General features: G+C 37.1%; 1 protein-coding gene across 8 annotated transcripts in view; it reads right to left on the bottom strand.

Moving 5' to 3' along the window:
* The window catches only part of CDH12 (cadherin 12), a 536918-nt gene that overhangs the window by 47638 nt on the left and 471100 nt on the right, over positions 1-18180 (bottom strand). For all 8 annotated transcript variants that reach the window (XM_074545283.1, XM_014265146.3, XM_074545297.1 and 5 more), the window contains one exon: positions 7846-8033. In XM_074545283.1, coding sequence (XP_074401384.1) covers positions 7846-8033 — 188 coding nt within the window. The remainder of the gene's footprint in view (positions 1-7845; positions 8034-18180) is intronic.

Raw genomic sequence — 18180 nt, 5'->3', positions numbered from 1 at the left:
TCTACCCCCAGCATTATGGGGAAATACTAATGTATATTTTTAAAAAGACAGTGTGATCCCAAGAAGGGATAATGTTTTTCCGCTGAAACCTCAGAGGAACTCTTCCTCTCTTTCTGTCCTTCTATGGGTCTGATGATAAATATAGTTAGAGGTTATGCAGCCAGTGCAAAGCACAGATGGCAGTCAAAATAAGAAGAGACAGGCTGGAAGTTATGAGCCATCATGAGAGAAGGAAATCAGTGACAGACTCCCACAAAATAGCAGAAATTAACCTTTTGCCTAAGTGAGGCTAAACTGCAGCTGAAATGTATGGAGAGTTGGGAAATGTTGCAAGTGGTAAACCTAGGACTTAAATAGAAAAATACTTTATGAACATATATCATGTAACAAAAGTACAGCTTTATTGTCTTGCGTGTATGGGGATTGCATGCTACAACCTCCTGATCAGGTCTGGTTTTCCCATATTTGAACAGTTGAGTCATATAGATAGCACTGACAGTTTAAGATTTAGGCATTGCTCTGAATTGTCCAGAGTCTGTCTGAAAACAGTAGAATTGAATGTCTGCATATGTCTCAGGCAAAACTTTTTGGATTTTTTTGATTTTTGGTTTAAAGCATGTATAAAAAGCATTTTATTATATTTTTAATTTTTAGTAGATATCACTAAAATCTGTCAAGTAAATGAGTGGTCCACACAATACCTGTTTTTGTTACTAAATCAAAAAACTAAACCAAACAAACCCAACAAACAAACAAAAAAACAACCCCATCACTGTGTTTTACTGTTATATAATAGCTTTCTGAGAGTGCTCAGTTCCACTTTTATTTTGAATCTGGAAAGCTGCTAAGGAAAAAAACACAGTAGAATTCTTGAATGATACAAAAAACTCCAAACCAGTCCTGTAAGGTTCTTAAAATATTTTTTTAATTAATCAGATTTTAATGAAATTACTTCATATATTTTTTTAATAAGCAAGAGAAATATTTATTTCTCCTATAAAAGTAATTACATGCAGAAGGTAAATTTGAATAAGGCTTTTATTTTGTCTTTTTTTTTGGTGCAGAAAACAGTATTTTTGCCAATAGTAAGGTGATGCCTTATTAACTGTGAACTGTTCAATAACTGGAGTATTTCTAATTGATATCCTATGTACCACTGACAGAACAGATGTATTGGGCCCCCTCAACTTGTCCTCATCTGCTTTTTCCTATGTTGAGGTTACAAGCTGTTCTATATAGTTGCCTAGTAAAGTGCTATCAGCATATACACACCTGTGCACAGCAAAGCCGTTCTACAAATCCCCAAATCAAATACATACTGACAAATCACTTTACCTTGCAACTCTGTAAGCACCATGAATGGACTTATTTAGTATGACTAGGAGAGCACAAAAACAGGTCTGTATTAGAAATAAACATATTTTGAAATATTGCTGTTTTCTACATTCAAGGCAGAAGTTAAGAAATGCTTGCTATAGTGGGAAAGAGAGAAATAATTAAAGAACTGAAAGGAAAAAAATGGTCCAAAAGATATAATGAATTGTAATGATAAGCACAACAATGGGGGAAAAAAGAATTACCCTGTCAGTTTGTTCTGCTTCACAAAGTGACAGGACTGGAAACTCCAGAAATTTCTGCTTTATATACATAGATTTCCACACATAAGAAATACTCTCTCACATAAGAGAGTATTATTTCTGATAGATACTTTCACCTACAATGATGGAAAAGCTGTATTTTGGGATGAGATTTTAAGCCCCAGGACACATGGATAGTTATGGGTAGTAGGACTGGGTTGACAGGAAGTGCATAATAACTTAGGCTTGACTTCATACTAGCATTGGGCAACTGCAGAATAGCTCTGGGTCATATGTGCTGCCCTCAAAAGCTGGAAACAATTTCCCCTTCAAATGGGTTGAGCACCTACGCATTTTGTTAAATATTGGCATAAGGCAACTTGCTGTGCATTGACACAACTTCTGGATGACCAGTTAAATTTCAGTAACTGGATTTCTACACTGGATTCTAAATAGCATAAGGAAACAAGTGGTATTACAGAGCAGGTTTGTAAAGTAGGCTCTAGATCAACCAGGAGCATTCATTAGTTAGAGTTGAGAAAGCACAGTAAAAACTGATATCTGTAGTGAGTATTTTGAGATTTGATGGCAAGTGGACAAAATATATGTGTGATTTGTATCTGGAGAAGGGGAGAAACCAGTGTCAGGAGTTCAGTTGTTTGCTGCTTTCAATTGTCTCACGCATTTTTGAAGGTGTTGTTTTTCTAGGGGAAACCAAACCAACCAGCTCTATCCACAAACTATGAAGACCAAAGGTCTCCTCTTCCTTACTTTTCCTGTTGTTCTTTGTGACTGTATCTGCACACAGCTCTCTAATTTCTGCCTGTACTGAAGGACGTAATACCACTTGCTCTTTGTCCTCAAAATGCACAACCACTATTTGCACTCTCACAAACCCATGAGTTATGATTACAGGCAGACAGTTCCTGTGCTCACACTTGCAGAGGAAATTCCCTGCCTTTGGAGGAAGAATGGGTGGGGTGGTGTGTGATGAGAAATCTGTACAGTTTTGGTAGCAAAACAAGGAGCAGCTTTAACACAGTTCTCACTGAAGGACATTGGGAGTCTGCCTTATGCTCACTCTTGTGTGGCACAGGTGCTCTCAGACTGCTCTTACATTACAGCAACATCCCAGAGCTTTGTACTTGGGCTGTCCCATGGGCAACACAACTGAACTTAGCCCACAGTCAAAGCACTATTTACTGACTGCATTAAAGGCTTCTAAAAAGTGCCTTCTGAGGTTAAAAGCAAGCACACACTCCTAATACTTTCCTGCAGCTTCTGGTTCTGTTCATTGTCTCACAATCTCTTCTATTTTATCATCTATAAAGTTACTGTTTCTCACTGTGCAATGCTATGCCATGCTGAGATTTCATGGCCACAGCTTTGCCATCTGATCAGTAAGTTTCAGTCATGGTGCACAACTTACAGAAAACAAGATGTGTTTGTCCCCTGAATTTCCACTGAACCATGTGGAGAAGTTCACCGAGTATAATGTAGCAGTGTAAGATCGCAACAGGTGGAGCTTAGAAAGAGTTGTTTTCCAAAGTTTCAATGAAACACTGCACAAATTAATAAAGCAATGTCTTCAAGCATAACAAGTTCAGTGCCTGAACCCCACTCAGTTTCTGGATTAGCACATGCTGAGCTAATTAAAAGTCTTCTGCACAAAAATGGGGTTATTGTATAAACTCATTCTTGGTTTAATAAATTTAGTGACAACTTTTCAGAGAAGGTTGGAACCTTCTATTTTCCTTTACTGTTGTGCCTGTTCATTAAAGATTTCAAAATCAGCCCCTTGCCTTGAACTGATGCATCTGAAGTCACTATACTCTAGCATGAAGGAGATGGCCCCTTCTGTCACCATGTTTCTTATAGCTTATACCCACTGCAGTTTGCTAAAGATTCAGGTACAATAGAAGATGCTATTTAAATACCAAATGCAGTAAACACTTTTTTAAACAATAGTAGAAAAGGGAGGGAATGATAATTCTATTCCTAACATAGAAATATTTTTGATTCTCTACAGAGAACTGTATACAGCACTATCCTTAAGCCAAGTTTCCCTCGTTTTTTTTTAAGGGATATTGTTTTCCTTTATCTTTTATTTTGAGAGAAAAAAAATTACAGTACTAACCACACAGTGGTGCTAGATGGCATTTGGATGGTTTATTTAGCAGAATATAAGAAAAGCCATTTCATTTTTAATACATGTAATTAGCACAAGAGTAGTAGCAATCAGATTTATATAGGATCATGGCACCAAAAAAAAAAAAAAAACCCCAAAAAAACCAAACAACCAAAACAGATTATCTAAGATCTGCAACTTGTCTAGCTGTAGCTGTTTTTACCAATTTCCAAAGCAGAGATGGCACCCCTGAAGCAGAGAATGGCCTTCTGCATCTGTCAACACTTAGTGTGCTAAAAGGAACAGTTTACTGTGTGCAATTTTTTTCTCATTAAATGTATTTTCCACCAAAAATAAAGGTAGTCCAGGAAGGCTTCATTTTTATCAATTTCGATATAGAAATCTCTCAATGTTTTTCTGCATAATAACAGACCAAAAAGCATCTGTGCAGTGATGGACAGTTTCTGCCTGCAAGAAATTTTTCAGGAAAAATAAAAGCAAATTTTATAAATGGTTTTGAAATGGCTCAGCACTGAATTACTGCAGCACTTACAGCACATGCTTACAGAATATGCTATGATAGAGAAGAAATTGTGAACCTGTTTTTAAAGCATATAGCACTTTTTATTAGTGCCTTTCACTGTTTAATATTTATAATTCTTAATTGAATTTGTTGGTCTTATTCATTTACCCACTTTTATTTTTAAAAAGACTTCAATACATACTTAAATATTTGCATAATTTCACAAGGTCAAATCAGGTTATGTCAATTTTATTTTTTATTTCATCTCTCTAATTTTCTTTCTGCATGCCCTAATAACATACTTAAATATTTTCTGAGTTGCTTGCCCACTTTTCCAAAGATTATAAAGCCTCTTTTTTCTCATTAGTTTCTTCAAAAGTCCCTGTCCAGACAGGTCAGTTTGTTGAGGTATTTTCCCCGCAGTGGTAGCTCATCCTGTAGCTTGTCTTTTGACTCATAGGGGTGGCCTGCTCCTGCACCTTCAAGATTTTTTTTTCTTGAGGTATATCTTTCCTTCCTGGACCCCTTTGTTTTAAAGGGCTGTTTCCCATGGTACTCTCTGATCAGCATCCTGAAGAGGAAGAAGCTTGCCTGCCAGAAGTCCAGTGTGGAGCTTTGTTGATACCCCTCCTTGTTTCATCAAACATTGAAAACTCTGTGATCACTGTACCCCAGACGGCCTCTGACCACCACATCTCCCACCAACCCTTCTCTATCTGTAAGCAGAAGAGCTGGCAGAGCCCCACCCCTGCCTCATGATCTTCAAACATCCTCCAGCTGCTCACAGAATAATTTATCCACCACTTCATCCTGGTTGGGCGGCCTATAACAGACTCCCACCAGGATGTGTGCCTTGTTGACTTTCCCCCAGATCCTTACCCTTAGGCACTCAACCTCATCACCATTGATCTCAAATTCTATCTTGTCAAGAGACTCCCCAATGCACAGAGTCATCCCACCACCTCTCCTTCCTCTCCCATCCCTTTGAAAAGCCTGTGACCATCCATTGCAGCACCCCAGTTGTGTGAGTCATCCCATCATGTTTCTGTGATGGTGACTATGGCATGGCTTTCCTTCTGTGTCATGGCTTCCAGCTCCTTGCCTGTGCAACATTAGTACATGCTCTTCAGCTGGGCTGATTTCACCCTCGACTCAGACTTACCATCCTTAGGCTTATCTCTGAATAGCCTGGTTTCATCCCCTTCCCCCTTCACACCTAGTTTAAAGGCTTCTCAATCAGTCAGCTCATGGCCTAAAATCCTTTTGCCCTTGTTAGATAGATGGAGTCCTGTGATGGTGGTCACAGGGGTTTTCAGGTGAAGGGAGAGACGAGAATGTTGACTCCATGATCAGAAGGCTTGATTTATTATTTTATGATATATATCTATTACATTAAAACTATACTAAAAAGAATTAGAAGGAAAGGTTTCCTCAGAAGGCTAGCTAAGAATAGAATAGAAAAGAAAAGAATGATAACAAAGGTAGCTCTCTCAGACTCTGTCCGAGATAGCTCTGTCCTTGATTGGCCATTAATTATAAACATCCAAGATGGGCCAATCACAGGTGGACCTGTTGCATTCCACAGCAGCAGACAACCATCGTTTACATTTTGTTGCTGAAACTGCAGCTTCTCAGAAGGAAAAATCCCAAGAAAGGGTTTTTCATAAAAGATGTGTGCAACATGAGTCCATCTGACTTTAGCAGTCCTGGTGCTTTAAAAGTTACGCTATGATCAAAATCTCAAAATTGTGTGGATGTCACGAGCGCTTAAACCACTTATTGGTAGCATGGATTTTCCTGTTCCTTTCATCATTCATCTCTGCTACTGAAAGAATCAAGCAGAGTGCTGCCTGCACTCCTGCAGTGTTCACCAGAAGTTCAGGCAGTGTTCTGCTCAGTTCCTTCAGTAAGAAGGAACTGAGCAGATTTTCACCAACCAATCGACCCAGAGCCTTGAATTTCCTTTTTAATTACCCTGGCACCCTTCTTATCAACATCATCACTGCCAACCTGGATAATCAGCAGTGGGTAATAAATACACTTAACCACAAGTATGGAATATTCTATTGTTTTGTATGAAAAAAAAAAAAAAGGAAGCACAGAGGAGGCTTAGGACAAAGAGAACTGAATTCTATCAAAAATCTGCTCTTGATGATGAAATATTAATTTTTAATGGTTCCTACTTACTGCATTTTCCAACTGGCAGTGCATATGGAGGAGTATGCAGCTGCTCAGCCTGACAGCTCCAGATGGACCCATTTTTGAGTCATCTGCATGGAGGGAAAAAGGTGACCAGAAGGGTGTTTTTAAAATGAAACTAAGTCTACAGGAAGTCTAGAAGGAAACAGAACACTCAAACCTTTAGTCAAAGAAGAAGGGGGGTGTTAAGAGGTCAAAGAGTTTGTATCTCATCGACAAATTACTTCCTGTGAGTATAGTGGCTTCCATTTTATGTCATTAAAAGTAGACTAAGAGTCAGTGACTTGACATCATCTTGTTCTTTAATGCATCCATGGATAATTTACCATTTCCCAGGTCAGGAGGTTGAAGCCAGGACTTCCATTATTAGAATGGATATAATGCAAGGATGGATCAATCGTCTGAGGCAAGAAAAGTTAAGCACCAGCATTCTAAATTTTCTTAGAATTAAAGCTTCACTTTTTCTAAAGCTTATCCTAATATACATGTCCAGAACTCTTTCCTTCCCAGACACTTGTAAAGTGTTCAGCTAATAATTTGGTTTTTTTACAAAATTTACACCTACAAGCCTGAGCTGTCTATAAAACATAACTGTGCCTTCCAAAATGACCCATGGTTCAGATTTCTTTCTACTGAACAAGTTGATCATTGGTGTATATGTAAATGCCTGTCTCAGAAAATAATAACTGGTAAAATGTGAAACTCCCTGTGTCGATTTCTCCTACTGAGTGCTTTAATCACTAAATTCTAAATGAAAAGTGCCCTTCCCATCTTTGAAATTCATGAATTCAGTAATTGTGAACTCATTCTAGTGTACTAAAGCAACATCAGTGACTGAGATGTAGTGTGGTTTCCTGCACGAGTATCTTATAACGAGCTACTTGGAACACTATCACAAGTCTGGAAGTAGGACATGGCTATTTGCCATTTGGGACTCTTCTACCCTAAATAAAAACTGTGTTCACCTTAGTACTTAACAATATTCATTATCAAAATAGCAAACACAAAGTCAAAATTTTCAAAATAAAATGCCTCTAAGTCAAAATATATTACAATCCATACAATATAAAAAATAACTCTTTCATTCTATGATCTGAACTAAAATGGTTTTTTTGCATGGTTTTAGGTAGAAGACTTCTCAAGCAAGAGAAATTGTACTTTCTGGACAGAGATTAGAATAACTTCTTCACCATGACATTATTTATGAAACATCACACCTAACTGTATGTGAAATAAAAGACTAAATTGCAGTGCCTTTTAAAATGAAGTGCAAAACCATGGATTCAAATAGAGATATAAACTACTTACGTAGCACTACTACTGTGAGCTATTTATGGCATAAAAATGCAAAATGTTTCATTCCCTTACCTGTTTTACCACTTGAGTCATAGGCACATCCACCCATTGGTGCCACATACCTTTTTCAGTTTAATGACTCCTTCCTGGGTGTACTCATCTGTTGTGATGTCAAACAAGTTTCCTCCATCTCCTGGAACTATGTTGTACTCAATTTCTGCATTTTTCCCAAAATCAGGGTCCACAGCTCTGATCCGTCCAATAGCAGAACCAACGTGAGAGGTCTCAGGTACTTTTAAATGGAAGATACCTGTGACAAAGTGGTAGACAGTCATTCTTGGGATTTCTTGGTAATTAAAACAGATATTTCTGATTAAAATCATAGAGCCTGGGGGAAAAAAAAAAGATCTAAGTAATCAAATTAAAATGAGGAGATGAAAACACCAAACGTTTTGAAAAATATATTCCTGTTTTATCTACTGACTTCCCCTAGATTCTAGATTTTTTTCCATTGTACCTGTAAAGACATTAGCATTTATATCTCTTGAGATATCTGTCTATATTTCTATCTCTAACTTTTCACATGTGATTGGCTCTCTTGAATTAAATTGTACTTACAGACAGTAGTACAATTAGATAGTACATGTTTTTAAACACTTTCCTTTTGTTTTTCTTCTTGTTTTGATTTTAATTTGATTTTGCTTGTTTTTATTTTGTTTTGTGGTGGGTTTTTTTTAGCAAATATATTTATGATATATTTATATATTTCACATTGATTGAAAGGAAGAATTCAGTGGAAAAAGTTTTCATCCATTTCTTTAAAATTCAATACTATAAATAAGTGTGCAACTCCTTTTGGAAGAAGATATAGAGTATTGTTCAGGCATGAGCCACCAGAGGGTGCTCTTACAAAAATTTCGGAGCTAAACAATTTTTAGCTTAGAACTATCTTGCTTTCAGATTATTTACTACAAGCTATAATAAAAAAATGAAAACAAACCACAAAAAATATTACACACTTTTAAAATAAGTATTGCTGCTGACATGTAAGGAGAAAATGGTTTCATTCAGGTGAACAACTATGTTGGAAAATGCTAGACATAATAGAGCTAAATGTAAAAGTCCAAAGTGCTTTGAGGCAGCCTTGATTTCAGCAGTAGCAGCAGGCCTGGGCTTGTAGCATGGTGCCCTGACCTATTTCACTGCTCCTGAAGTATCTGTATTCCTTGTTTAGCTGCACCTCTCACTGGAGTTTGTGAGAAACAACTGCTCACTTTGAAAATTTACAAAAGGTTTATTAAACCTTAACAAAAATGCAACAAAGAATTACATAAGAAAAAAGCTGCAGCACTGGGAACTGCCCCTTGTGCATACTGCATGGCCAGTTCATCTTCAAGATGGATGCTCAGTCTTTTATACCCATGGCGGGTTGCATTCAGGGTTGCAGCCCTGGCCCTCCCTAAGGCCTGTCTGTCAGCTCTTCTTTGCCATTTATGGGTGGAGAATGCTTTCTTGTAGCTTGATTGGAGGTCAGGTGTTGCCATGCTGCACCCCCTAAGCAACCCCCTAAGCTTTTCCATTCCCAGCTGCCCCATGCAAGGGACACATGTGCACACCTCCTTTCTACCTGTCCTAGACAACCCCGGCTGTCCGATGGTCACAACACAGGGGGTGAAAAGGGAACTATGGGGAGAACAGAGGACATCTAAACTACAACAACATAACTATACATCCATAAAGCTTTTATTAATATTCACACAATAGTTATCTTTTAATTGTGAGAGCAAATCATCTCATTATCCATCTAAAACAAGTTGTTACTTTGCTCAGCTGCCAGTGAGCACCTCCATGATCAGTGTTTACAGTGGGCAGGCAGAGCTCACCTTTCTTCATGCAGCAGTCTCTGCTGTCAAAACTGCTGGCTACATTTGGAGCTGGTTTTGAGCCCAGGATGTTTGTTTCACTTCATCCTGTCTCTCAACAAAACTAGCCCTGTCATTTTATTTCCCTCGGTCCATCTTGTTTTCCTGGGTCAATGTTCCACAGCTCCCACAGAGCAGCCCCTTCCGAAAACATAGGCAGTGACCGCTGGGTTCTGCTGCATGTGACATGTGGGGGGAAATTTGCACCTCTTTTTCAACAGCATAGCAGGACAGCCTCCTGTGACTCTTGGGAGGCACATTAGTGGTATGTCTCAGAGATTTCCACCCAGCAGGGGTTCAGCCACACATCACAAAATGAGGCTTTGAAAAGCTGTATATTATGTAACAGCAGGACAGATGACTTTCACATTCAGCTGCTGAATTAAACAGCAGACAATGTTCCCTGTCGTTATCTCCTTACAATGCATGCTGTGCCATCTTTTCAGCTTCACAATATTTTCAGGTGAGGAACAAAATGACATTAGCACTGCTGGATTAGGAGCAGGCTTACTGTTTTGTGAGCTAGTAATTTGAGCTATGGTACCTCTATAATTGTCTGTTTGATTGCCTCTGAAAAAATCCCTTCTGTTTGCTTCCGCCCTCTGGCCAACAGTATGCAAAGTATACCAGAAGGCAAAATTTTGCCTTTTTTCTTAGAGAAAATCCCCATGAGTAAAGTCAGCTTGGGCCAGCATTTACTTCTGGACATCTCAGTGTATAGGTTTGTACTACCCATTGACTGAACTATTAAAGACTGAGCAATTATCATTTCACTAATTTTCTTTCCAAAGAAACATACTAAAGGAAGTGTTCTTAGTGTTCTTCTAACAGCAGGAAAGGATTATTATGACACAAAAGGGTGTCATGACAAGATATTCTCAGCTATGTCTCAGATGTACTTCAGTGATTCTGACTAAAGAATAAAATTTTGACATGCTATTCATGATACAGTCAGAAATCCTCCTATTATTTAAAGCCATTTACAAACACGTGTATTAATGGGTTTCTGCTATGCAAATTATGAAGAAAAGAGACCCAAAAGGCCTTTATCTGCACTTGAATCCTATTTAAGTTTCCGCAACATAGTCCTAGCCCTGATGTCCAAGTCTTTTACAGGCTCTTATATCGGATTACAGAAATCATTGCTGCAGTCATTGCTGTTTACAGCCACAATTTTAGTGAAAATTAAATGGAAGAGTGTATGATCATAGATTTTTCCATCTTTGACAGCTTGATCTCTTTTTAGTGATCTGAAGATCACTCAGATTCATTAAAAGAGACATTTCCCTATAAAATATTGCACCTGGCTGAAATGCATATGGGACTTAGATGGAGTCAAAGAAAGACTAAATTACTAATTTCTCATTGTTTAGGTTTTTATCAGTTATTTTCAATGACTTGGCATTTCATCATTTCCAGAAATTCAACAACAATAAAGATGGGGTCATCCAGACTAATTTGGAACTCTGAAGCAGTCTTCAACCTTGCAAGAGTCATATTTCTGAAGACATAGTATGTAATTACAGTGCCCTTGTCCTCCTGTGATATTATCTTCGCAGCACATGGAAGCTGTTAACTGTTCTACTGTGACAACTTACTTTCAAAATAAAATAAATGAAAACAAATCATGTATATTGCTGCCAGCTTGCAGGAAAAACTTTGACAGAATATAATATATAGCATGAAAGCCTCATTCCCTTCCTCCCCACCCTCAAATAATAGAATGCTAGAATCACCAAATATGTTTAGCTGGAAGATACCCAACAGGAACACTGACTGCAACTCCTGACCCTGCACAGGGGTCCCTGAGAGCCACACCATGTGCCTGAATGTGTTGTCCAAATGCTTCTTGAACTCAGAAAGGCTCAGTCTTTGTAGGCAGGACATTTGAAATGATCAATATATGCTATACATCAAATGAGATAGAAAGACAGCTTTGTAGATTTTCATTTTTCTGTTTCCAGCAGACATTACTTCTTGCTGTGGACTTGCTGTGACAGTTTAGCATTATTCACTTTTTATTGTCCATTTTGCCTGTATACACTACTGCCTCCATTTGCTATAGAGATATATTGAAACAGGCCTGAGTAATAGCCTTTTACTCCCAAAGGTCCTGAAAACCTTGTTCTCTTCAGCTTCCAGGAATGATGGAACAAGCACTTCAGACAAACTTATGCAGCAGCTGGTTATGCTGCTCAAACAGTTCTGTCAAATTTTGTTGATGTGACTTCTCTGCCAACAAAAATCTTTCTTCTACTTGCATAAATCTCTTTTAAATGTGTTTTCTGAGTTTGTTCCTGTCTTTTGGGATGTACTAAAGGAGAAAACCCTGATTTTCCTCATACTGCAGTAAAAACTGGACTCTGAAACTAGCTCCTCACTTTGTTGATTTTAGTAACATATATTGCATGCAAGACAGGATATTTTCATGTAAAGGAAAGCTGGTAGCAATAAATATTGTTTTATTGCTTGGTTAGGAAATTTTCTTTCATGTTGAGTGGCATCAGTGAGGATGATAAAAATAAATGAGTGATGATGCTGTTGAAGCTTTTAAGCTGAAATAACTGACAGGGCTAATTGCTTCGTCCCAAAATCATTCAGGAAAATGAGGCAGAGGTTAGCTAAGAATTCATACACACTGCCTCTGAGTTTCTAAAACAAAGATGGTTCCAAAGCACACAGTGGGAAGAAATAAGAGCTGAGTAAGTGACAGGTAATCAGTCATATTGACTGAAATGCAGCACACATTTACAGTTCCTCTGACGTGATTAGATTAGTTTTAGTTTTTAAGGCTCAAAATCTGTTCTGGGGGTTTGATTTTTACTTACGAAGATGTTAGGTGCTTTTTTGTTTGTTTTTAACTTAAAAAGAGGTTTTTTTGCTGTTGTTTCTCCACTCTTGAAGTTTACACCATCATTTACCAGAAAGCTTTTCAGGTCAGATAGGAATAGCACATAAAAACCATTATTACTTCTTATCAGCAAAACAACCATTAAGAAATAACCCATGTTCTTCCAAGGACTTAAGCTAAATGCATAATGGCCTTCAATCAAACAGCTGTAAATGATATTCGAATGTTTTTTCCTAATCTATCTCCACACTTGTACTGTGCAAGATTATCCTCTCCTGATTTTTCTTTGTGTCTACTTCTTTCAGCTTTCTGGCAGTTGCCAAGTTATTGCATTGCAGTGGAGCACAATAGCATGATTCTTAAAGGCAAAAACACTGGAGTAAAATAATTAATCTCTCTTTCTTCTAAATCTTTAATGTTTCTTCAGGAGAAAAACAAAACACCAAAACAAACAAAATAGAAATAAACAAACAAAACCACAAAATAAAACAAACAAAACAATCAGACAAGCAAAAAGAAAAAAAAACCAACAAAAACCCCCCACAAACAACAAAAACAAAAAAGAAAACAACAATACAAAAACCAAACAACAAAACCCAAACCCAACAGACAGTGTATTGTAATATTACTTTTTAAAATTAAATTATCAAGGCATTTTAATTTTTATCCTGATCCAGGCTGTAAAGAGAATGATTTATGTCTGTTTAAGAAAAATCATAAGGCAACAGTTCATATTTTCTCACTGGTGTTTTAGCTACAATATAATAGGCAAAGGAAAGTATAATATAAATATATAACCATACACTCAATATGTAAAACCTTCTACATCAGCTACAGCTAATCCTAATAAATAGCAGCACCTGATGCTTATGGTCCTAAAACTAGGGAGATGTGTTTTAGCACAGCAGTGAGATGCATTCATTCCTTTCCTGGATGTGGCTTTGTGCCCTGCAGAGGGGCTGGGACATTGTGTGGGGAAAAAAAGCCAGGCTGTGTCACCATGTGTCTGATGCAGGTCACACATGATCTGGGATGGGCTTGTAAAACTCCGGTTATGGAAAAGATCCTTACAGTCTTTAACCCACTTCTCTGAGTAAGGGTTTATGGCCTCATTAGATATAACATAACTGTGCTTAAAAATGTCTGGTTCTCTTCTGTGGATTCCAAAGTCCACACCTAGAAAAATGCACCTCCCCATGTTCCAGAGATTGTGTATGTTCAAGGGTCACCAGTACTTCAAGGGAAAATGAGCAGAAAGAAAAAACATTTTGAGCTTGATCCTACCCTAGTTTAGGATTATCCCCATGATGGTGCTTCCCCAGAGCTGGCAGCTCCTGAGCCAGCCCTGTCTGGCTCCTGAGCCAGCCCTCTATCACCCCCTGAGGTGAGTTAGCAGACTGTGTTTTTGACGCTATCTTCCTTCCACCTTCCCAAAGGAAAAAATATTTTAATTATACTGGTATAATTTTTATATACTGAAATATTCAGTATTAATATTTGCCTTTTTTTTTCCTACTGATAAGGCATTATTGTCATATAGCTTTCTAAAAATAGACCTACGCACTCCAGAGAGTAATTCCACAGACATGAACCCTTGTTGGAGCAAGGGTTCAGGAAATGGGAAATTCCAGTTCATTTTCACTATCTCAAGATAGTCAAGCCCACAGCTTTTGCCTTCAAAGTGTGCTGGTTGTTGCATGAAGAATACTTTTTGCAACAGAGAGTACTCTGCTTACAACATAATGTAGAAATAATTATAGAAACAGTTGTTTTGAGCCATGCACACTCACATATGTGTCCTAATATTGAGGCAAGGATAACTTAATCTTCTTTAAGGATCTTAAAATCATCTTTGTATGATAGCATAGTTTTACCAAGAGGGGAAGAAAATACTAGGTTCTGTAAATTCCTCAAGTTTATAAAGAAGAGTTTCTTCTAGACAATATGGAGTTTCCATGTTCCAGCAGGCTGAGAAGAAATAATCAATTCCTCAGTAACTGCTTTAATCCTGATGTTATTGTTGTATACGAAAGACGCCACCTTTATCACTTCATCTTTTTGTGAAAAATTTGACTTTGCCAGTGCATTCACATGTTAGTGTAGCTTTCTGTAACTCTGAAGGCTTTTGTGGAAAACCAGTTCCACATGATCAGCTTCATAATGTATCATAACCAATGAAGAATTGTTCTGCTAATATCCAGTCTACTAATTAGAAATTACTAACAAAAAAAATAATCCAGTGAGAGAAATACTTTTTGGAGGGTATAGTCTAAAAGCTTGAATCAATTATTTTGTATCTAAATTACATAGTAGTTATAATGAATTATCAAGGTGTAGCATGGTCTTATAGACAGAAAAAAGTTTTCAGGAGAAGATGTCTTTCCTTTTTCAGAATTCCAGGCAGCATGTAATTGACATTTATCAGGTAGGTTAGTTGGTAATATTCCGGTGATCACACCATCACCATGAAGTAAATCAATACGCTTGTTCCCTCTATAAAATTTAAATTGAAGGATACATGTGAAACATTAACATGATAAAAAGTACATTTTTCAAGGATGGGACATAGAGTTTGTAATGCTCTGCTTGACAACCCTGCTTCTTAAATATCTTGCCGGAGCCTTTTCATATTGTCTTTATCACTCTTGCACAAGATATAATAACACAACTTTTACTACAATTCATTCTCTCTTAAGAATATGGTCAAACCATTTACTTTAGGATCTAAGCCAGGTGCTCTAAATCATCTGTATTGGAAGAATAATTTTTCTCTCCATTGACTAAGGAAATTAGGTTCTATTCTTAAGTCCTCCAAGTCAAACCTCAGCTGTATACCTAAAATCACCTAAACAAAGCATGCTCAACATCTGTATTACTCATAAAACTCCTTGTGAAGACTTTATTTTTACACACTCATTAAGTATATTCCATGCATTTTTTTTCCCCTGAACTCCATATTACTTTTCTTCCCCATGAGGGCACAGGATGAGGCCAAAAATTATTACTTCTAAAGATGAAATTGTGAAATTATCAAGTACATATTTATAATAGTTTACTGTACTTTGTTTCAAGTTTTGGTTTACTCTCTGCAGTTTCCTTAATTGTTTGTGATTTAGTGTGTGATATAGATAGGAAAATAATAATATAATGGGATAGCAATTGCGTATTCTGCATTTGTCTTCTCTTATACTTTCATAGCAAGTACACTCAGCTTTTCACAAGTGATGCTTATGTTTTACAATTTAAGTCTTTTAAGTAAGCTCTCCTTATAAATACTGCTCATTTTGCAATAAAATGCAAAAGTCATGAATGCTTAATTACAGGTCTTTCACTTGTGAGCACTGGACAATCACATTTATAAATTCAACAAATTTTCCACAGAAGACACCAAGAATAAAATAATTGTCATGAATTCAAGACAAAACTTAAAAAATATATTCTAGAATATTTCTGTTATTTTCTTTTTATTTTACAGCTTTCTGCCTGCAAATATACTGAAGACATATTTTGGATTCACGGAAGACAATTACAAACTGCTTGGTATCTTCAGCTCAGCTCCTACTGCTGTCATTAGGAATGTGTGGATTGTTGCAAGCACTTGGGCATCCCATTTAATGCTTTTACAAGGAGTGGAGCACTGCTGAAATTCTGCATACAACTGCAGTTCTTTGATATTCTTGAAAATCATGAGCCTAAACTCTTGTGATTATAATTAGATAATTACATATGGTCTGCTTCACTTTATGTTGCCCTGTCGTCTCTAAATTTTCAGAAAGTAACCTCACCACGGTTGGAAGCAGAAAGGATATGTTGATTTCTTACTTAGATGGAAGACCTCAGGGAAAAAGGAAGATGCTGCCAGAACTGATAGTGACACAGCAAGTGGCACTGTTGTCAGTGAGTCACTTTGGAACCAAATCTCAAAGCATTGCAAGGCAACCCCATGCTGTTAAATCTGTAGCCTTAGCTCCTTTTCAATATCAGAGTAGGCGGAGATGCATGGGGCTTTCAAGACATACCAAGGTTACTGAGAGTAATTTCATGCATCCAATCTAAATACTATCTGTGTTTTGAATGAATAATTTCTTCATCACTCCCCACAGAAAACACATTGTGGTGGAATTAATGACATGATTCCTGCCAAAGGTTGTTGAATTTCTATGAACTGTATTTATTTGTACCTTCTCTACATAAGGTAGCAGATGTAAAATACCATTATTAATGATAATAATCTACTATGATGATAATTATAGTGTTTAAAACAATTTACCTAATCTTTCCATTAATGATCAATTACTGCTTACAGATGATGATAGGAGGGAAATGAATTAACAACAGAATGATATGACAAACAGATAATATTTAACTTCTAATCACTATTGTGCTCATTTGTATTTCTTGAACTATTGTTTACAGTGCAATCAGAGCGTGGTGCTTCAGCCAGTGAAAAATTACCTATATTTTTCATTGGCTATGGAGTAGTTTAAAGAAACAGCTGTATTTGGGCTTTTGCTCTGCTTTGGAGCTAAAGGTTCAGTCTCTATCAGCTTAGACCTTTAAACAGGTTTTTTGTTTCATTCAATGTGTACTCCAAACAGTCCTCAGATAACCTTTGCTACTTACGCATTCTTGAGAAAGTTAAAAAATAATATAAGTGCAGCAGACAAAGAATTTGCTAAACACTTAGTGTTTTGAGAATCTGTAGTAATTGAATATCTCCCCCTCCAGTTTATTTCTCAGTTTTCTTCCAATTAGCATGCTTTGGCTGGGAATTCAGTTATTCAGTCTGAATAAAATGATTCACTCTTCAAGATGCTTTATGATTAAGAACTTGCAACAATGACAGCTACAAAAAAGAGAAGAAGTTTCCAGAGAGTTTTTACTAAGGTTACATGTACCTTGGGGGGAAAACCAGCTCTTCATAAAAGTGCATGAAGAATTCTGATATGAACAGAAATAAGAAAAAAATTAAGAAAAGGTTGGCGTAAGTGTAAATAGAAATTTTTATAGAGGTTAAATTTTAACTCCTTTATGTTGGACTCACACAAATAATTATAGAAGGCAACTTAACTGTGGGGTACTGTGACTCAAAGAGAGCTGCATGGCCTGGATTACAAAGCATAGGCTCAAAACTGTTACAAATATCCAAAGAAATTTTATGTACCAGTCATACTCTGTGGCCCAGAAGCCAGCCAGTATAAATGGCCTAATTCCATGTTATTAAATTCTTTTAACCACACCAAAATAGGTCAATTTCATGGAAAGTGACTGTAGAAAATAGCTCCTGACCTGTACTAATTTCTCCAAATGCCCTAAATTTCTCTGAGAAAGCTTTACTTGGTGTTGGTCCAAATTGTGCCCTGGACTGTTCAAAGACTAACAGTACAGACAACGTAAAACTTCAGGGACTTTCCCAGATATTCTCATATCCATCTTTTGCTTTTAAAAGCAAAGTGTAATAAGCCATTGTATATCTTCTTTTAGTCTATATAAAAATGCCCACAATTTCACTGATTAAATGGTGGTGAAGGGAAAAGAAAAATACAGAGGCTTTTTTATGTCAAATATGTAAGTCAAGTGAGTGAAATAGAAACAGCAGGCAAGGGTCACTGAGCTGTGTGATAGGGTGGTGGCCAAAACAAGTAACATGAAGATGTAAAGAGTTTATCTGGGATGGTGAAGAC

This window comes from Zonotrichia albicollis, chromosome 1 (assembly GCF_047830755.1).
Source record: "Zonotrichia albicollis isolate bZonAlb1 chromosome 1, bZonAlb1.hap1, whole genome shotgun sequence".
Lineage (NCBI taxonomy): Eukaryota > Metazoa > Chordata > Aves > Passeriformes > Passerellidae > Zonotrichia > Zonotrichia albicollis.
Note: the sequence above shows the minus strand (reverse complement) of the source record. Positions and strands in the feature narration are given on the sequence as shown.